This window comes from Solanum lycopersicum, chromosome 9, assembly GCF_036512215.1.
Source record: "Solanum lycopersicum chromosome 9, SLM_r2.1".
NCBI classification, from domain to species: Eukaryota; Viridiplantae; Streptophyta; class Magnoliopsida; order Solanales; family Solanaceae; genus Solanum; species Solanum lycopersicum.
This window is the reverse complement of record NC_090808.1, coordinates 51,370,949-51,393,395: the sequence shown is the minus strand read 5'-3', so window position 1 is coordinate 51,393,395 and position 22,447 is coordinate 51,370,949. Positions and strand designations below refer to the sequence as shown.

The 22,447-nt window shown below is 33.6% G+C and overlaps 1 protein-coding gene across 5 annotated transcripts; it reads left to right on the top strand.

Annotated features, from left to right (window-relative positions):
- Positions 1-15,689: 15,689 nt before the first annotated feature.
- On the top strand, positions 15,690-21,659 carry LOC101250625 (ethylene-responsive transcription factor-like protein At4g13040). 5 transcript variants are annotated; one of them, XM_004247023.5, is made up of 7 exons: positions 15,690-16,073; positions 16,964-17,023; positions 17,249-17,379; positions 18,869-18,953; positions 20,668-20,842; positions 21,100-21,221; positions 21,306-21,659. In XM_004247023.5, exons 2-7 carry the CDS (start codon positions 16,981-16,983, stop codon positions 21,464-21,466), a joined length of 717 nt encoding a protein of 238 aa, XP_004247071.1. In that variant the 5' UTR covers positions 15,690-16,073; positions 16,964-16,980; the 3' UTR covers positions 21,467-21,659. The 5 variants fall into 5 exon arrangements, with proteins under 5 accessions (XP_004247071.1, XP_025888573.1, XP_069144880.1 ...); XM_026032788.2 differs by having other exon boundaries at positions 15,734-16,073; positions 20,671-20,842; XM_069288779.1 differs by having other exon boundaries at positions 15,891-16,221.
- The last annotated feature ends 788 nt before the right edge of the window (positions 21,660-22,447 follow it).

Genomic DNA, 22,447 nt, shown 5'->3' with positions numbered 1-22,447 from the left:
TATCTTCAAATGACTCAGTTCAGAAAGGTCTTGCACTCACTCTTGAGCATCCAATATGTCATCCACTCAGGTGGTTTTCCTCAATATTGATCAAGTTGTTGTTGATCATGTTTTGTATCTTGTGCTTCAGAGTTGAACAATTCTCTGTGTCATGTCCAACGACTCCTGAATGATAAGCACATCTGTGGTCAGCTCTGTAAAATTTTCCCAAAGGATTGGCTGGTCTTCCTTCTATAGGATAGAGCATTCCCATTGCTTTCAACCTTTCATAAAGTTGATTCTGAGATTCCCTTAATGGTGTAAATACTTTAGGAGCCTTTCTGAATTTTGGGCGAGGAAATTTTCCCTGATTGACATTATGGTTTTGATATTTCCCTTGAGAAGCTGACCTCATATGAGTAGCCGTGACCGTACTTACCTCCTCCACTTTTCCTTTTGATTTATCCATATCACTGATTCTGGCAGATTTTCCATTAGATCGCAATGCGGTAAATTTGGTGAGCTTTCTAGTCTTGAAACCATCTTCCAAATCTTCCCCCACTTTGACAATCTCGACAAAATTTTGTCCCATCATACACAACATTCTTTCATAGTACTCAGGCTCTTGAGTACGAATGAACATTTCAGTGATCTCACGTTCGGACATTGGAGGTTGAACTCTTGCGGCCTCTTTTCTCCAACGAAAGGCGTACTCTCGATAATTTTCTGTAGACTTCTATTTGATCTTCTCCAAGTAGTAGCGATCTGGAGCATCTTCTACGTTATGTCCAAATCTTTCCGTGAAATCCTTTGCGAGTGCATTCCAACTTTTCCATTGTTTCAGCTCCTGTGATGTAAGCCACTCCAGAGCTTATCCACTTAGACTTCGACCGAATAGACGCATCAATAATGCTTTGTTTTTGCCAAATCCCAAGAGTTGATCACAATAAACTTTCAGATGTGCTAGAGGATTTCCTATTCCGTTAAAAGTTACAAACTTTGGCACTTTGAACCCTTCTGGGAGGTCGAGATTCGGATGGATGCATAAATCCTTATAGCTCAATCCATCGACTTCGGAAATATAGTGCAACTCCTTCATGGCTTTCCTGACCTCTTCTTTCATATTCACCTTGTCTGCTTCTCCTCTTGACCTCCACTCTCTCTCTTGTTCCTTATAGTGATCAAGCTCGAAATCGTCGGCATAAGGTTCATTTGAAGTTGGGATTTGGAAAGTAGTCTTTTGAGGTATAGGTGGATCAATGGAAGGATTCTGGGTATTTTGAGTGGCTTGATAATTTTGGGGGAAAGTTTGAGGATCGGCATTGTGGTTTTGTAAATGGGGGAAGGTTTGAGCATTGTTCGCATTTTGGTTTTGAGGGAGATGGAGGATTTGAAGGTTGGTATTTTGAGGATGGTGTGGTGCTTGACACGATGTGGCGTGACAAGGATTGGGGGTAGTTAAGTCAATGGTTGGAGGATTTTGAGTGGGGTTAGAGGGAAGATTCTGAACTTGTTCCGTGCTTGAGGGAGGAAAATGGAGTGGAGGTCTTCCATCTCTTGGAGGGTTGAAAGATGAAACTGGATTAGACCCATCTTGCATTCATTGCATTTCGACCCTCATTTTGGCAATCTGTTGCATCAACTGCATAATCAATTCATTTTTGTCAGCGGCGACGGGCTGAGCCACAACAACATCGTCCCTGTCAATCTCATCATTGTTATCCCCCATTGTTGTCTTTTCTCTTTGAAAATTTGATCGGGGAAGGAATCTTTGGGGCCTTAGACCTCGAACATGAACCAACTTACCAACACAGATCAGTTTTAAATACCTGTCAATGGAAAAAACTCAAAAGACCAATATGTTAGTGCCTGGAGGTGGTAAATAATACAAGATATCACATATGGGTGAAAACACATAAGAGTTTGCTTTATCCGGAGATAAACTTGCTCACCAATATAAAGAAATAGTTAAATAGACAGGAATTTGTCTACTTGACTTTGGGATTAGCGAATAAAATGTCGACTGGAGTCGAAACAAAATTGACGGTATCTTTCGTTACCGTACTTTGATTTTGATTGAGATGTAACTCTAATTTCCTTGTAAGAGTTGAAAAAGATAAAATTTCTCAAAAAAAAAATTTTGATTTGAAATTCTGAATCTTTTTCAAATATTAGAGTAGTAGTTTTTTTTTTTTAGGAAACTAAAAACTTGAAGAATATTTGGACGCACTTTGGATAGTGACTTGATATTTGTGTTTATAGGTCCTAAAAGCATTTGAAGAAGAGTGAGCTAGAATATCTCCGGATAAAACAACATATTCACATAAGGAGTTATAACACATAGACAAATATTGCGCGTTCTAAACAGATATGTGACCCTTTTCTTCCAAGGGTTGGCCTAGCGATTTGAGGGATGTATACGTCCTTCAAATTTAAACACATACGAATGAACGTCCGTTTAGGCCGTGGGCCGTTATGGACTCAAGGTGGTCTTTTCTAATGGGCCCAACACTCCTTGGGTGTTGGGTCGTCCTAGGCCAATGCGCTATTTTTTTCGGGATTTGGGTTTCGCTCTATCCTAGTTTGACTAAGAGTGGCTTTTGAAAGGACCGGGAACCCAAATGAACAATTTGGGCTGAAACTCGCAACAACCATTGGACGCCTAACTAACCAATAAATTGCCGCTAATTTCGAAACAGGGTGAGTATAAAAAAGTCCAGTTGCGGTTCCGCAAACCGTCCTTTAATATACTATATATATATCGGAAATATGCCATGAGAATGCAGTTTCTAGAAAAATTTAGAACTTCAACAAATAAACAGTTAATACAAATAGTCAAATAGAGCTAGTGTTTAAGGTTAGAATCCTCCAAACTCCCCAGCGGTGTCGCCATTTCTGTTTTATCGAAAAAAGGATTTCGAAAAGAATTTGTTTTATTTTAAAGGTATTTTTGACTTTTAGGAGTCGCCACTTAATTTTTAAGAAAAATCAAGAAAAACTTATTTCCAAAACAACTTAAACATAAAAATTTGTCTTGAAAATATTTAGGGGGTTCAGAATTCTTATTAGTGTCTTAGGAAGGTGTAAGGCACCTAAGACACTTCGCTAACTTACGGTTTTCCGGCGATTAACTCATTTGACTATTTTATTAACTTTAAGTTTGCGAATCTTTGAACTTTTTTAAGATTTCTATTTAAACAAACTTTAGAAGTCTTGACATATTCATCGTTTTGAGATTCCGTTAAAGTTAAAACTTTTAGACTTAACTCTAAGCGACTTTCAAATTCGAACATCTTTAAAGCTTCAATTTTTGTTTCGAGTTTTGATAAAGCAAAAGGCGTTTGATGGGGTTTTTGAGTTTTTTCAACTCTAGAACTAACGATATTCAAGCACGTAAACCAAGAGTAAAGAGAGAAGAGAGAGAGGGAGAGAGATTTGGGTCCAAGTTTTTGGGTTCTGTTCGCCTTGACCGAAACTTGGACCCACCTGCTTTTGGGTTTTTAAAGCCATTTCCTGTCCTAGTCTAAACATACAGGATAAAACTACAAAATAAGACGACAAGGGCTTATGCCCATTACAAATAAAAATACAACATATAAAATAAAATAAAATAAAAAGAAATCTAAATCCACTTCTTCGAATTCTTCAATCCTCATGGCGTTTGACTGGCATGTCTATCTTGATGGCTTGACTCGAAATAAAGAATTCTGAGCCTTATCGGCTCCTCTGAATGCATAGAGAAAGATAGAGCCCCAAAATGGACTCGAGAGGACATTTCACATGCAACAAAGTAGAGATAGATTAGCACAAAGGGAGGAAACCTTTAAGGAAATAACTATGCATCCCCCATTGCATAATTTCCAATATAACATGCAATATTCATAAACATTTTACCACAGCAAACACAAACTGTATACATGCTACTAAACAATCCTTATTCAAGACAAGAGAAACAAGGGTCTATGTAGATTAGACTAAGGATCATGCAAGGTCCAAAACCGGCATCCTGATATTAACAGCAAAACCAATACAACAGGAAAACAGCACAAAAACGATTGGAAACTGTTGATTGATGAACTACCCATAATATCATTATAAACATAAACAAGAAAAATATAAAACAGAGAGAGAGAGAGAGAGCGCAAAAGAGGCCGCCGGTTGGCATATGTCAAGCTACGAAAGAAACAATCCCATACACGCGTAACAAACGAACTGATCCACAAATGTTTGAACCATGCGAGACGACGACAAACAAAAGAAACTTGATACGGAACAGGCTGTTAACAAGGAACTGACGCGACAAACAAGTCTTCAGCGAGACTATGAGTATACCAACAAGGTGCGAGAGGGATACAAACAATCATATATAAAAAAAACAATTAAACTAACGAGGGCCATCAATAACAAAACCTATTACTATCTTAGCGATTAAGAACTAAAGAAGCAAGGACACATGATGAATTGGAGCTAAAAAAAATCGAAGACAATAAACAGAACATGACCCCCCCGCCCCCCCAAAGTTCGACCACATACTGCCAGAAATTTCCAATGAAGCATTAAAACAAACGATGAAGAAGACGCGCAAACATACGACAAGGTTTTCAACCCTGAATCCGTCACATTGGAACCAAGAGAGGCGAAGAAGATTTACATAAGTGAGTTGTTTACCTGTCGTCGAGCAGCGAAGTAGGGACGGGTACGAGCAGCAGCGAACTCTTCCACCACACGAACACGAACGGAGCCTGGCTTCAAGCAGAATGACACTCCGATGTTGGATTCGAGGGGGGCGACTCGACAGCAACCCGAACAATAAAATAAAATAGGAGGGGAAAGGAAAAACAGGCTGAGCTCACTATCGTTTGACTCAAAAGAGACACTGCAAACTTCAAGAAATTTCCCGAAAACTCTCCTAAGCTTTTAACCAAAACCTCCAACTCTCAAAAATTTCTCCAAAGTTTCAACCCAAAAAACCCACCTCCCCCTTCTCCAACCCCAAAAATTCTCACCGCTCTTCGTGTTGAACTTCTATTTCCGAAAATCCAACCTTCTTTGTATTCTATATTGGTGGGATTTCAGCCATAACCAACAACAGCCAACCCAAGGATTTCAAAAAAAATTCCAACCCCTTCAACACTTTCGGAGAGGGTATCTATAGGGGAAAATTAAGGTTCCTCAAGAGAAGGGCTGGAGGGACGATTTCTGAGGCCCATTTCGAATTCGAAATTTGATAATCCCTTCCAAGCTAAAGGAATATCCCCTTGAGATCCGAATCTCCAACGGATGGGATTGAAGCGGACGGGTGAGATCAAGTCGTAGTACTTGCGAGCTACGTGGCGCAATCCCGCGACCAACGACAAACTTTCGGCCTCCTCTGCTGCCAGACCTGCGCGAGCGTATGCTTTGCAGACAAACGACCCCAAAGAGCCGTTCCGCAGCTCGCGTGGGAGAGAGGGAGAGAGCGAAGGACGAGAGCGTGGGGGAGACGCGGGTGATTTCTTTTTCTGGAAATTTCTGCGCGTAGCTACAGTTGCTGCGCTTTTTTTTTCTGGGTTTCGCGGCTGTTGCTTTCTTGCTTCTGCTGGGAGTCGCGTGGGTGAAGGGATCGAAGAAAGAGGGGAGATGGGGAGAGAGGGATAGAACATGGGAGGAGAGACAGAGGGAGGGAAATCTCGCGTGGGAGACGCGTGGTTGTTGCTGCGTCGGGGCTTCTGTGCGCGTCGGTTCTGTTTTTGTTGGGGGGGGGGGTGTCGCCTGTTGGGAAGAAGAAGGGGGGGGGACTTGGGGTTGGGTCGGGTTATTAAGGAATGGGGCTGGGTCGGGTAGGAAAGAAGTGGGCTGGAATAGGGAAGATTTGGCCTCAGAATTGGGTTGGTAAGTTGGGAGAAGACCCAAAATGGTTCTAAGGAAAAAGATTTAAGTTTAATGAATGGTCAATTGATTTAAAGTGAGACGAGTTTGGCCTAAATTCATTAACGAGCTTACTTACCTAGTAATAAAATTTTAAAAATAGTGACTCATGATTTTAAACTAAGATGGAAAGATTATCAAAATCGAAATATTTTGGGATGATTTTCGAATATACACAAGATATACCGTCTATATACACAACTATGTAAACATTATATCGTTATATTTTCGCAAATTATAAAACTAATTAATTTAAATTATTTGGAAAATTTAGAAAGCTCGATAATTAATTTATACCAGCGCGGGTCAAAATTGGGTGTCAACACTAATAAATGAAAATGTTGATCCCATAATTGAAGATTTTGTAAATCTTTTAGTCAAAATTGTTCTCTTTTTGCTTTGATTTACTTATAGGTTAATTGCGCTCCACGCAAATATTTATAATATTAAATACTTGTATTTTATATACTATGAAAATCATATTTTTATAACTCTTTTGAAGTATAATTAATATAGATCAAAATAAATAAAATAGTGAATATAAATATTTAATATATATTTTATGAAATTTAAAAATAGGACAAATAATATATGCCAAAATAATTTATTCATGCACTTGATAAATTAATTTATTTATGTTAAATATGTATCTTTTGAAATTTTAAATAAAAGATGAATACAAATGACTAAATAAGTTAGATTTGATTTTTAATATATTATAAAAATAATTTATTTGATATTTAATATATTATAAAAATAAAACACAAAATTTTGTACATAAAAAACTTTTCATATGAGTATTGATTAATTATGATTAAGATTGTAAATTATTTTAATATACTAAGTAATGTGTATATATCTTAGGGGGTCCATATATTAATTTCATATAGAAAGAGGTGCAATCATTGATTTGAGAATGCAAGAAGTATATTTGAAATGAAAGCATATTATCAAAGTATTTAATTTAATTAACTTTTGAATTTTATTATTCTATACATATAATATGTGAAGAGATTTATTATCTATCAAATATTTTTACGTAGTTTATATAAATCTATTTATCTTTATATTTCATATAAAAGTTATAGATTAAAATATAGTAAAAAGGTTAATAATTAAAAAAATACATCTTCTCATTCGAGTTTGAATATATTAAACTTAATAATAGCGTAACATTTTGGATAACATTCTGAAAAAGCAAATTTGACAAATGATAACAATTATCTTTGATATAAATGCAACTAAAGAATCTAAAATATCAATAGATGTGATTCATGCAAAAATCATACAAATTTAAATTATATATTTGAAAAAGGAACAAAGACGATTGAAAAATGAAATATTCAAAGGAGTTTTATCATATCAATACGAAAAAGAATAATAAGATGTGTATCTATATTTCATTAGTATTTTTCAGTTACTTTAAAATATAATTCTTATATACTCAAGAAAAAAGTATATCGCAGTATATGTTGTAATATAAAGATTCAAACTCATTGATATTCCAACAAAATGTAGAAAGTGACATATTAACTATCTGTTCAAACATAAAATTACTAAAAAAATATATATTTACATTTGACATATTGATTTATAATGTACTATCCATCATTTAATAGATTATAGATGTTAAATTTGTTAAGTTTCATTTCAATTGTCATCTCAAACCGATCTTCATAATTAATATATAAGTAAAAAATATAAAGTGATAGTATTATGTTTGAAAATAAAGAGAACTATATAATTGATTGGAAAAAAATAATCCTTTAATATTTATTTTTAAGACCGCGCGAGGCCTGACCAAATTCCCTAGTTCATATATAAGAATGAAAGAAAACTAATTTTGTTTTTAGCCGTCCACTTAAAAGAAAGCTTATCAAATCTCAAGTCAACACGTGTGTAACGATTATAATTCTCACGCACGAGCGCTCTCGAATATAGCAGGTAAAACATCACTTTAGGATAAAAATACTGCATTTATTTGTCCATTCATTCATTCTGCATTCATCAGAATTAGGGGGGTGTTGTAATTGTTTTATTTAAGCGATTTATATGTTAAAATAAAAAAAAGTTAACAGTTAAAAGAATATTTAATTTTTTAGTTTTTGAACTTTTTTATATATATATTTTTCATTTCAACCTAAAAGAAAGTGCTTAAAAGTACTTTTTTGAATAATTTAAACAGTTTTGAATTTTTTTAAAAAAAGAAAACTACTTATTAAAAGTTAAAAAAAAAACTTAAAATAAATTAATTCAAACATTCACTTACTTTCCCTTTCATTTTAATGGTTGGTTTAGCTATTTTTTAATTTATTAAGATATAAGATATAGTTTATTAAATGATTTATATTTAGATATTTTTTGAAAATTGAGTAATATTTAAAAAGACTATTTTACATTTAAGGATATAACTGAAATTAATTGTAGGATTTGATATTAAATTTTTAAGAAATGAATTAAATTGGGATGGAGACGGATAAGAACTGAGGAATGGAGATAGAGTACAATGATTACGTAGTACAAGAATAAGGTGATATAAAATCACAATAACTACATAGGTATTAAGTTTTTAAGTCATATTATAAAATTTGGGAGAGAGTGGTAGAAATGAGAGTGAGAAGGGGTGTATCACTAAAAGAAGAGAGAATTATGTATGTTTATTGATTTTGAGACGGTCTATGATAAAGTTCCGAGGGAAGTTTTGTGGCGATGATCTAAGACAAGATGTGTAATGTTGGCCTATATTAGGGCTATGAAAGACATGTTCAATGAAGCTAAAGGTAAGTAAGAATGGTGGAAGGAGATTCAGATCACTTCCCTATTGGGATGGGATTACATCAGTCATCGGGGCATGACTCTTAATTTGCTTTAATTTGTCTTGAAGATTAATATATTAATGCAAGACATTCAAAATGAGGTATCGAGGTGTATGTTATTTATTTTCTGGATGACATAATTTTGTTTATAAGATGCATAATGGAGTCAATCTTAAGTTAGAAGAGTGGAGACAGACTTTGGAGGCTAAAAAGTTTAGTTGAGCCAAATCGAGTCATACTATGTGGAGTTCAAATTCAATGATGTAATGCATGAGATAGCGTGAAAGTGAAGCTTGACACATAAAATATTCACAAAAGAGATAGATTTCAAGTATATTGATTCTATAATTCAAGGGAATAAGGACATCGACAATGATGTCACACACAATATTGGCGATATATGGATGAAGTTGATCAAAGACTTGCCTATGGAGTCTTGTGAGATAAGAAAGTACCATAAAAACTCAAAGGTAAGTGTTATATAGTGATGGTGTCGATGATTTAAAAATGGACGTGATGACACTTGTCTTTTCATATCAAGACAAGTTAGCGTCAACTCACGAAAACTAAAGAAATGCGGAAAATATAAAGTAAGAACAAGACAAAGGCGAAAAATGTATTCATTCTCAATAATACAACAAAATCTGATTATCGCGTGTACAAGGCACTGAATATATAAAATGAGGAATTAAGAAATAAGTCATGTCTCAATCTTTGTTTTTTAAATAGAACAAAGTATAAAGAAAAGGAAAAAGAGTGCTCGTCAAAGTGACAAATAGTTACCTGTTCAAATCCTTTACAAGCCTCGAAATCAGAATAAGAAGAAAGAGATCACACGGGTCCGGGCTCGAAAATACACAAGCTTAGAAGCAAGGGGGTATGTACCAACAACAAGGTACCCAACAAACAACCTACTAAACAAAGCAACTAGCTAGAATTTGAATACCAGTATACTCCAACTGAATCTCCTCAAACTACAACATGCACAAAAATCAGTCAAGCCTAGCAATTCTATTATACACGGCTCACAAGACCAATATTCACAATTTCACAATCAAACAATTTGAATAAGTAAATCTTAATTTCAAGTAGTTCAGTAACACGCACAAGTGCATCAATCACAATTAACAAGTAAGTCACGTGTAATCATAAAAAATATCAAGTCACAATGATCAATCTCTCATCGAAACTATTTTTTATCAGCACAATATCACTAGCCAGAACCATTTATCATCGTCTTTATGTCAAATAACTAGTCGAAACATTTTTCATTGGCTTTATAGCACTAGTCAAAATCATTTTCCATTGACTTTATAGCAATAGTGGAAACCATTTTCTATCGGCTTTATATCAAATCACTAGCAAAAATTATTTTTCACTGCTTTATATCATTAGACGGAATCATTTTTCGTCGGCTTTATATCTACATCATTTTCTATGTATATCAAATAATTGCATGTCCTCATCATGGTGTTCACAATCTATGCATACATGCGATATCATACCCCATCGAAAATATAATAATTCACACAATTTAATTCTCATACATTCAAGCATTTCACCAATCAATCAACAATGGTCACAATAAAAGCAATTCACATCATTATGTTTATCACGTAATCTTTTTTTTTTCATTTCAACTCCTTTTCCATTCATTTAGATGTAACAAATGGAAAATTAACCCTTCACCTGGTCCTCATTACTCCCATCACACTAGAAACGAAAGAAGTACATGAATTCTGCTAGAAAAAAAGATTTAGAAAGTCACTTGCCTTAAAGTAATCAACAATCACTCCAAGAGTTGAGTCTTTAACTTCCAAAGTCACACAATCTATAATATATGTATTTACAATCACTCATCGAAACAACTTCTTATATCAATTATATAGGAAAATGGGTTAAACAACTCAAATCTCAATTTCAATATGGAGGTTTGAATCCTAAAAACAATACTTGAAATTGATGTTTAAGACTTTATGAAATCATAATAAAAATCATTTCGAAAAAGCGAACAAAAGCACTTCAAAAAAATCACTATTTTATTAATATCTCGGGTTCTTGAAGATAACCCCAAATTATTCATTTCAAAAGCTTGATTTGAACACGTGGATTCATAAATAATAATGGATAATTGAAGATCTAGAGTTAAAAATCATTACCTAAAAGATTTCCCTCAAAATCTGGTCAAAATCGCCACACCAAGGCTCTCAAAACTCAAAAATGGTGAAATACGACTTAAAAATGAAAGAAAAAATTCTCTCTGATATCTAAAATATGATAAGGGGTCCGCTTACGGATTTAATCTCACTATGACTTGACCATTTGGAAAAGTAATTATTCAATTATGATAATGGAATGAAAGGCAATGATAAAAACTTTTTTTTAATTGCCCCGAGAAGATTAGATGCTCGAAAAGGTTCTCTAGATTATAAGTATATCACTTTTTTTAGTAGAGAGGAATAGTGCGAGAAGGGGGAGAGACCAAATTGAGTCAACAGTAAAGTAAGCCTTTCCCACATAATCATTCTTAAAATGTGGGCATCGCAAAAACGAACAGCTTTTGCTAAAGCGAAGATCACTAAGTGAAGGTCGTTAAAGTGAAGTTCACTTAAGCAAAGGTTTATTCGGAAATGCGAAACTAATCTCGCTAAAGCGAGCCTCACAAAAGCGGAGAGCACCAAAACACAGAAATTAGAAAATCACTCAACACTCTAAACCTCGAAAAGACCCTCAAGATTCGTTTGAAATCCCGTACATTCAAACCACATCTGCAAATCAATTATACTCAATATTTCGGACTCAATGGAACATCCAAACACGAATTTGAGGTATCCTTTGCCCAACATCCGTGAAATCACAAGAAACTAACTCAACGCCTAAAATGACTTAAACAAGCTTGAGACCTTTCAAAAATCAACTAAAACCTATCTAGGCCTAAAATCATCCCCCCAAATTCGACTTGAAATTTTGATCCGAGCATCCGAACCCTGTATGTTGACCAAAGGCAACCGAAAGGATAAAAATTCACAATTACGTAATTTCACAACTTAGGACCTCAAATCCTAAAAAAACTCCGAATTAGAAATCGACAATTCTCATGATCATATTTCAGGTTTCGAGACTGAAAGGATTAACGGAATTCCATTCTGAGACTTGAAACTCTAAAAGACATTGAATAACACATTCATAACAACTTAGCATTTCAAACTCAAAATTACCAAATTCTCAACTTTTAACTCCGAGTTCAAAATCAACTTTTCAAAACTCAGTCATAGAATACTCGGGGTCAATATCGGGAGGGTAAAACGGTAAATTCGTGAAACTTTCTAAAAATGACCGACTGGATCATTACAGATGGTTCGATCGATATTGTTGTATGAGATAGAGTATTGACCAGTCAAGAACTCTCATTCCACAAGAAGCATGTTGCGGAGATGTGGATGTTGAGGTGGATGTGGTCATACGAGGAGAGATAAGATTAGAAATGAGGATATCCCGGATAAGGTAGGAGTATCTCTTTAGTTGACAAGATGAGGAAAAACAAGATTAATATTGTTTGGACATGTGATGAGGAGATGTGCAGGTGCGAGAGGTTGATTATAGAGGGTATAACAGATGAGGTAGGTTGAAGATCTATTGGAGAAAGGTGATAAGACATGATATAACACAGTTTTAGATAATCGAGGAAATGACCTTAGAAAAGAGGGTGTAGTAGGAACATATTAAGATAAAATGTTAGTAGGTACGTTGAGTCTTGCTTAGGTTTTTGGTTTTTGCGATGGTACTAGTTGTATTATGGTAGTTCTTATTTCTTTTTTGAAAAAAAATATTTTTATTGTTTAATAGTATTTTAATTATACAACCTAGTTTATTGTTTGTGGTGTCTCGATTATCACATGATTTTATTATTGTTTTGACTCCTCTCTAGTAGATTTTTGCACCTTTTTCTTGTATTTGCTATATTATGTTCATTATCTCCTTTTTATGTTGGAATCTTTCAAAAATAATTTCTCTTCCTCCACGAAGTGATACTAAATTTGCTTATATTTTAGCCTCTTTAGACCTCAATTGTGAAATTTCATTAGATATGTTGTTGATGAAGTTTGTGCCTCACCGCAGAGCCATGAAAGCGTTGAAATTTATTTATCCATAACTTATACTTGTTTTTAAATTATTTTCACTTTAAAAGAGTATTTAAGTACATTGAAGCATAAACATTATTTCCAAAATATTTTATAAAAAATATAATCAATTATAGCTTTATTTCTGTAGATATGCTATTTCTTGAAATCTCTTTTCTGATGCAAAATCATAATATAATGTGTTACAATTTCATAAATTTTAAATAAAATAAAAAAATATTTAAACTTTATGGTCAAATAGCTATAAAATATTTCGAGTTTAAAATCAAAATATAAAATCTAAAATCAATACATATGTTTTATCCTCATTAATTAATATTTTTAAATATAAATTTAAATTAATCAAACGAATAATGCCTAATGAAAAGAAAGAAGAAGAAGAAGTAATTCTTTGTTTCTTTGTTCCTTATTGGTTTCATAGTCCTGACTTAGCCCATACAAACCAATAGTATATTATATTGGGTCCTATCCTTATAGGGATGTATTTCTTTTGCTGAAGATAAACGTAACCAACGATGCTATTTTCAATATATTTTTAATCACTTAAAGTATCATGAAAGTAATCTTTTATGACCAAAAAGAAAAAAAAGCTTTTCGACTAACATACATTTATATCACCTTTTATTTTTGAAGGTATGTCTATTTTAATACTATTTGTAGTATCTATCTCCCCTTGTGCTAGATAGAAAATTTTGCAAGTCTATTCATTAATAGGGATGCATCTTACCCAATTTCCTCCCGTTAGGGGTTCCAGAATCAGTCTCTCAAAAAAGCAATATATGTGTTGTAAAGTACTCAAGTAATACACCTTTTTTTAAAGGAATATAATATATATATATATATATATATATATATATATTAAGTTCAACAAATCTAGACGAACAAGTGTAAAAAAAAAAATAGGAAAAATAACAATTTCAACCTTTGTATTATTACATAATTTCAGTTTTTAGTTGATGGTCTTATTTGATTAAGCATAAATAACTTTTAATTAATCGAAGCGTGCGATTTTGATTATGAAAATCAATAAAAGTTAATTATATAACAAAATAATAATTTAAAAATACATAAAATAAAGGGTTGGTGATTCCTAATACTTGAAGAATAATGTATATACTATTATATTTTTATTTTTTAAGAAAATACAATTAAAATGATTATTTTAAACATATTAATCGATCTCATTTGCTTCTTTGTTTGTTCTGTGTTTTATTCATTAGCAACTCACTCTTCCTCCCTTTTAAATAATTATTAATAAGGTCAAATACACAAAGAGTTTAATAGGTGACAAGCTCCCTAAGACTATCATCCTAATAACTTTCAAATTCTTTTTAAATTTAACATTCAAGTATTTATAAATTTCAATTTTCTTATTACCAATAAACTCATTCTTTTAAATAGTTAGCTTTTGTTAACTTAAAAGCTCGAAAATACACACTTCAAATAATTAATGGTCAAATTTACATAACCAAATAGCACATAGAATAGAATTGAAATTATGCGATAATACGTTAATTAAAATCACTAGTCCCCCAGAAAAAAATATTAAATGTAAAAGGGTAATTTTTTATGATATTAAAAAATGCACTTGAAATGTTATTATTTATTAAGAATGTATTAATTATTTGTAAAGGTGAAAACTATTTATACCCTTAATTTTGCTTAAGAAATCATATTTCATCCAAATTATGAATAATCTACAGTATTTTCCTCTTATCCTATTCAATATAAATTTTGCCTTTGACATTTCCAACCATCCATCTATATCATATCTTATTGTCTCTCGGATATTTAATTTTCTTTATTAATCTAATTAACGTTATAAATAAAATAATTCTTTATGAATTTATCAGAAATTTGGTATATTACATACATGTGTGTATGTTTAAGCTTCATTTTTCTCTTAAATGAGTTATGTTTGTCATCAGTGCAATATTTATAAAAAAAATAAATTGAAATTTGTTATAAAACATAACTTTATTTTTATTAATTATTTTTGCATTGCTTGTTATTCACTTGTTTAACTAGATAAAGGACGAAGATTAATTATATAAGGATACATAGATATTTTTTAAAAGATAATTTGAATAAAAGAGAGACTAATTAAAGAAAAATAATTAACTTTTAAAATTAAATTAAACGGCATAAATGATTTTCACCTCTTTTTAACTATATTGAGAGCTTGGGATTTGGAGATTTTTTTTGTAGTACCTACTAAAAACATAGTGCTCCACTATTTATTTATTTTTTCCCTTGGTACTCTTTCCTTATCAAAAGTCAATTTTATCAAGTAGCAAAGATTGACTAAATTAATTAAATTAGCAGAATATTATATAATAGAAGGTGCAACTTTATTATATTAAATTAATATAAATTAAATAACAAGAATATATTTAAAATATTAGTTAAATAAATCATGTATTAATCGTAATACCCAAACCTAAAGAAGTTCTTCAAAAAAAATTCTCAATGACTTCATATGTCATTCAACCATATAATAGAAGTGTGTTTGGCCAACAACAAAGCCAACTCCTTTTTTTTTTAAAAAAAAAAACACGTAATTTTTGAAAAAAAATATAATTAATTAATAAATTTAAAAGTATTATTTTCAAGAGGGCCCCGCAATTATCCAATACACAAATATTGCATTTCCTTTTTCACTTAAAGAAAAATGATTCTTTTTAGGATCTTTTTTTTTTCAAAAATAAGAGGCTGTAGATTAATCAAGGGTATTTTTGTCATGAAAAATATGAATATACAAAAAGACTTTTCCATGAACAATAGGGGCAAAATGGTCATTAAGTAATATATATATTCTATATTATAAGTAATTATTATAGAAGAAGTTTCAACTCATTTTATAATCTCTCTCTCTATATTAACTCTCTTGTTTGTATCTCTTTCTACCCCACTACCCCCCACCCCTTAAAGATAGTAGAGAGGGGGTTTACCAGCATCAACAGCCAGCCAGCCAGCCAGCCAGCCCAGTGTTAGAAAAGAAAGACATAATGAGAGTATAAATAAAAACAAAAGGTGGTAGATGCATGAGTAACAACAACTACTTCTACAAACACAATCTCCACCTCTTTCTCTCTCTCTTTCTACCACACCCTCTTCTTTCTCAACCCTTTTCAACTTGAATTAAAAAAAAATCCCTTCTTTTTCCCCCACCTAAATCCCCATTTCAAGATTCTTGATTTTCAACTACTTTTCCTCTTGTAGTTTTAAGGTACTAGTATTTTCTTGGTTTTTGGTTTTGTTTCTTTTGAGTTACTTTTGACTTATGGTTTAACATGTGGGATAATTTCTTTGTTACTATTACTCACCTTGGTCATTGTGCTTTGGATGATAACAAATAATGCTACTTTCTTTTTCATGTGGGTGGTTCTTTTACCCTTTGTTCTCTGATTGTTTTGATGTCTATACTCTCTAGTCTTGGAAAGTTTGCATCTTTCTTCTTCTAATTTTCTCTTCTCCACAAAAGGTGGTAGGTTGGTGAGGGTTGACTTGGTCTACATAACCTTATCTTCCAACAGGGTCTACTTTTTTTTTTTTGCTTTATTTTATGTAAAAATTATCTTCAATGCCTGCTGCAACTTGGGGGTTCATGTTTTTTAGTCTTTGGTATGTCACTTGAATGTTTAAGATTCTTTGTATGGAATGTGAAAATCTCCCAACCCCAGGGTGACAATATTGACCTCTAACTAGTCTAAATGTTATCATTCTTTCTATGCAAGGCTAAAATTTCCACTAATTGTTTTTGGGGCTTAATTTTATCAGCAGGTAGATTCAGTAGTGTGGAATGACAGAATCTTGATTTTAACTGTGTTGTCATAGTTTTAGCTACATCTCCCCAGCATCAAGCTGCTGACTTTGTTCTGGAAGTGATCATATGTGTAATGCTGATAATATATTATGAATTACAGTTCAGATTTCACTTACACTGTGTTTTATGAGTAAATATATCTTGTTTCATACATGATATCAATTCCCAGCAATCTAAGGGCCAGATTAGGCATTTGTTCTACTTTACCTAACAAGTTGGCAATATTCTGCTATTTGCAAATGCAAAAATGCGTCTCCAACTTTCTAATTTTCGTGCTGTTGGAATTCTGCTAGGCATAATTTGGTGAGCTATGGTGAGCATCCGAAGGCGCAAGCTGTTAGGACTTTGCTCTGGTATGGAAAGTTAGTGTATCTTGGTTTATAATAATCATTGAAGTCCGGTAGATGCATAGTTTCTATACTTCGTAAAATACAGTTGCCAAGTTTTCTATCTATTGTAAACTAGAATGCCCTGTTTTCACTTTTATATATTTATATTTTTCACTCTTGGGTGAATTTACTTAACAAGTTTAGCAATACTTTTGGATAACTTTTCTTGATACACAAATGATTATGAAGGACGGAGCGCCTTCTTGGTTCCACTGCCAAAATTCTCTGAGAATGGGCACTTCGCAGAACATCGTTTCTTCAGCAACAGACCCACTAGTGTACACCCAATGCCATCAACTGATATTGATGAGTCAAAAGAGGTATGAATAGTTTATTGATGTTTGGTATATCTACTATATATTAGTTTAAAGGCGTTCTCATTATTCTTGTTGCATCCCTTCAATTAGTAATTTTAGTGTATCTGAAAGAGAAGTGATAGCATTATCTATATGCTTCACTATCGTGCTAATATGTTGCATGAGCATGAATGTCTAAATTTTCCTGATTTTGTTTTCAAAAGTCTCCATATAATCTTTTGAAGACTAGATCAAGTAAGAAGGATGTAATAGTTTAAACACTGACATCATTAATCTTTAAATGAAATAGAAGCAATATGGAATCACCTTTTGACAATTTTAGGGAAGTCTCTATAGTACTGGGGTGGCTTCTTCTATGGATCTTTTGCCTGCAGTCAATTGTGTCTTGAATTAGCAAATGAAGTAGTTTTCAGCCAAATGGTTCTTATGGATGATTCGTTTGAAGAAGCAGTACATGATGCGACCTTCCTAAGGGATATTGTCTCTGTTCCATTTCCTTCTATTTTGGGTTATCATGAAAAGATTGATTCGTTTGAATATCACTAAGTTAATCTGCTAGGATAAAACTTATTTGAGAGTTTATTTAATATGTTTCCTACTAAACATAGGTTGCTATTCCATACCATTGTGCTTAAGCAAACTAATTTCAATAATAAGGAAGCGAAGATCTATGCTAAATGTGTTGATTCTTATCTTCAGAATTACGTAAAACATTTCCAGAGTACCGATCAAATTAGTGGAAGTGGCTTCCTCAGCATAGGTAGTTATTTTGTGTCTTGTAGAGGGAAGTTTAAGTGAAAATTCTACCGCATTTGGTAAGACATGACAACTGTTGTTATGCTGTTATGTCCTGTGCTGTATTGTGTGTGTTTCAGCTTGTTCCTCATATCATTTCATGCAGAAAAGGAAGGGGTCCTCTAGGTTCTCTGCCGAAAAAGCTTACATTGAAAAATACTTTTGTGTCTGATGGAGCAAATTCAATTCACTTGTTTCTCTGTGTAAATAATACTGGCTATGACACACAAAAGGGAAAAAGATAATGTGTCCACTGGAGGAGGTTTATCACTAATGTCTCCAAGCAATGAGATTTTAGTGGATAGCCGACCATGTTTGTTGCTCCTTTCACAGTTTATGGCCTATAACTGATAGCATTCTGACTAGTAAAATAAAGTCAAGTGATATGATGAAGCCAAATCTGTAAATATCTTAGGTTCTGTCCAGCTTTAAATTTTGAATAATAGTATTCTCTCCAAACATCTGCTTCAGTTACAGCAAGGAAAGAATAATTGATTACTAATACGTCAAGGCACAACTGTCACTATTACAGTGAGCAGATTAACATGTATATTTTCTTCCCAGTCAATAGGATTTTAATTCACAAAGGATCATGTGGGATCCTCTACCCGACCATTGAATTTCATGTTTGTTTATTGAACTCTTAAGTTCTGCTGGCATTCTTTTTATTCTAATCTATTGATTCAATGCTCTCCAGAAAATTGCTGTAAAAGTTGTTCCTGGATCATCGAATAGTCATGCCTCTGGCTCCTTGATGGAGCAAACCGCTCAACAATTTCCAGGTTTTTGCTTATATACTAATGATGGTTTGATCACCTGGTTGACTGTATTTCTATTTCATTATATTAGGGTAGATCTGCAGATCTTTATGATGCAGATCTTTATGGTACACACAACAAAATTCAAATATGTCTGTGTCGGTATCTTCAACATGACTGCACATAATTGTTCAGACCCGCTGCTTGTTTATCTGACTTTAAAATTTTGTTGCTTCTGAAACAAAGTTGTAATCTCATATAAACTGATGGGAACTGTTGTGTTTTACGAAGTCTAGTGCTGCTACTTAAATAAAGCTGGTCGAAAGGAGTAAGGAAAAATCTGGGGTAAATAAGAAAATAAAAAAGGCGGAAGATTAGAACACGGGGTTGAGGGGTGGGGAAAGCTCGAGTCATTCAGCAATGGTGGATGAAAGGATAGAAGATGATGAAGCATAGAATTCAATAGGAAAGTTTACTCGAACATTCAGTCGATGATTCAATCTGTAATGATACAATGCCATATATATACCTGAGAAAGAATCTTATCTGCTACCTTCTTCTAACTAATCAACAGTCTTACCTAATTACTAATATGGCAAAGCTAACTAACTTTACCAGCTGATTCATTTATTGTGTAATAGCCAGACTGATGAGGACACAGTGGAATCCTATAAATCTGTTCATGAATAATTTTCTTCAAGTATATTTAAATGAAAACATGATAATTAATTGACCAGCGCGAAGCAACTCTCTATTGCAGACAAAAACTCAAGAAATCTCAACAGCATGAAGCACACAGTGCTGTCAAAGGTGAAAAGCGCAAAACAGCTCCGTTGGGGCTTTAAGTGCAAAGCGCAAATAAAGTGTGGGCTTTAATGAAAAAAGGCGCAAAGGGAGAAAAAAATACAAATATATATATATATATATATGTGTGTGTGTGTGTGTGTGTGTGTGTGTCTAGTCCAACATTAATAATTATAAACATGACAAATATAAGACCAAAGAAATTGAATTTTTTTTATGATAAAGTGAAATATCAATCGCTTAGTGTCACTTCTTCAAAACAGGCTCATTGGCAAGGAAAAGTTAGCCTTAGAACCTTGAGGATGACATTGAAGCGCACATAAAGTGAGGCGAAGCGCTCGCCACGCTTTGAGCCTCGCTTCAGGGCTTAAGTGTGCTTAAAGCGCGCCTTGAACTACATTGGAAGCACATATATTGACGATGTCTTTTACTGCATGTGTGTGATTGCTCTGCTTTTCTATGCTCGTAAATACAAAAAAAGAATCACCTTGAATAATTAATTAGCTTCCTCTGTTCCTCAATAGTCATGGTACATAACTTCTTTAATCTAGGTTTTGAGAAGCCATATGTGGCTACTATATCTAGTACACATTGTATGACAATTCTTCTGGCCTTAGAATATCAATATTTCATTTTTGTGGGATGTCACTTGAAACTTAACTGCTGATTGCTGTCATCAACATATCTATCATCAAAAAGTTTCATCAAATGACTAATTGCTCCATTTTGTTCTTTACCTGAATCAACATTTGAATTGGTTGGGAGCTATTTGAATACTACTACTTAAACCACCAGCTCTTGGCTTGACTGGAAGACACTCTAGTTCCATAAATCTTAGCACAGGAATATTCACATTGAGCGCTAAGGGATCTCTTGTGTCTTTAGAAGTGCTGCTTGCATCCCATGAAATAACATTTGTACATTGCTGTTCCAGAAGTTAAACGCAGAAAGCGACACAGGAGAAAGCACTTTGAAAACCAAGAACCATGTCTCATGAGAGGTGTCTACTTTAAAAATATGAAATGGCAAGCTGCAATAAAGGTTGATAAAAAACAAATCCACTTGGGTACAGTTGGCACTCAAGAAGAAGCTGCTAGACTGTATGACAGGTATCATACTGCCTGCCAATTTATTTTCTTCACCTTGTTAAATTCTGCTCCCCCTTCAGCATGATGCTAAAAATTTCAAATGTTCGACAGGCTTGTACCTTACTGGTATCTGATAAGATGGGGTTTCCTAGGGTTCATCTACCAATTTTCAGAAATTTACAGCGACAAGATCCTTGTGCAGTTTTATTGCTATTAGATGATTCTTCTATGGAAGCTTTAATATGGATGGATTTTTTCTTTTTCCCTTGTATTTGTAGGGCCGCTTTTATGTGTGGGAGGGAACCGAATTTTGAGCTTTCCGAGGAAGAGAAGCAGGAACTAAGACAATTCAAATGGGATGATTTTTTGGCATTTACACGTTCTGCGATTACTAATAAGAGTGAGTCCCAATACTGTTGCCACTTCTAGTCATAGTAGCATTACTTGGTGGCTACAGTGCTAATCAGATGAAACATTTTTGCAGAAACTCGAAGAAGAAGTGGGGCTGGTGCACGGAGGAAATTCGAGCCTTTAACTTCAGCACTGAACAGTGAGGAGGATGAGGAAGAGGAGGAGGGAGGGGAGCCGGAAAGCAACAGTTTTTCAGCCTCTGAAGATATAGAGCACGACATATTGTTCTCTTGATCCCCTCTTCTCCCCTCCATTTTGTGCATGCCAAAAAAATTAGTTCTACTGATTCTGTTAAGCTGTTCAGCCACGTACTTACAAGTCGATGATTCTGGTATTCATATAGATTTACAAAAATATAGATGCCCCTATTAGGGTGGATGATGATACATTATTTTCTATTGGCAAAGTTAATTGAATTTGATAACAAGTGCTATTGTATATGCCTCAAGACCTTTTGTCATATGTTTGATGAACTTTGGCATATGAAGGTGACTTTGATCAGCATCCCTTACCTATATGATTAAATGGAATATGAGAAGGAAATAAATGAATTTTTGGTCATATAAGTGTATATGATTAGAGGATTTAGTAGGTTGTGAGTTAGTAAAATGATCAAAACTAAAATAAGGTTTTGTTCATGCATATAAATTACTTATGATATCATGAAATATGATGAGGTACAATCATACAACTATAACAACTAGACAAGCTAGGTTCGATTGTATGAATTTTAGATTATGTTATTATATTAAAGATGCTATTACATGTATGACTATTACAATCATGATATCACATTAAATGGAGATGCCAACTGTATTTTCATATGCTCTTGAATGATAAGGGAGACATGAATACTGTGTTGGGGAATTAGAGCATTTTGAGAGTTGTAGAAATTTTATATGTTGTAGATGTATAAAGTTTGTAGAGGTAAAGGGGAAAATTCAGTGGATGAGAAGGGGAAGAACAATTGGATCAAGTGGGTACGATCTTGGTGGAATTTTGTAAGAGCGCAAGCAATATAGTTGTGGGTTGTTTAATGCCACTTTAGAGACTAGAATGTTCGATCATGTCTGGGCAGACTAAGAGGAATAACACCAAGAAAAATGTTATATAGGATAAGGTGGTAGTTGCCTCCATGATGAACAAGATGGGGAAGCAAGATCAAGATGGCTTAAACATATCAAGAGGAGGTGCACAGATGCACCAGTGAGGAGG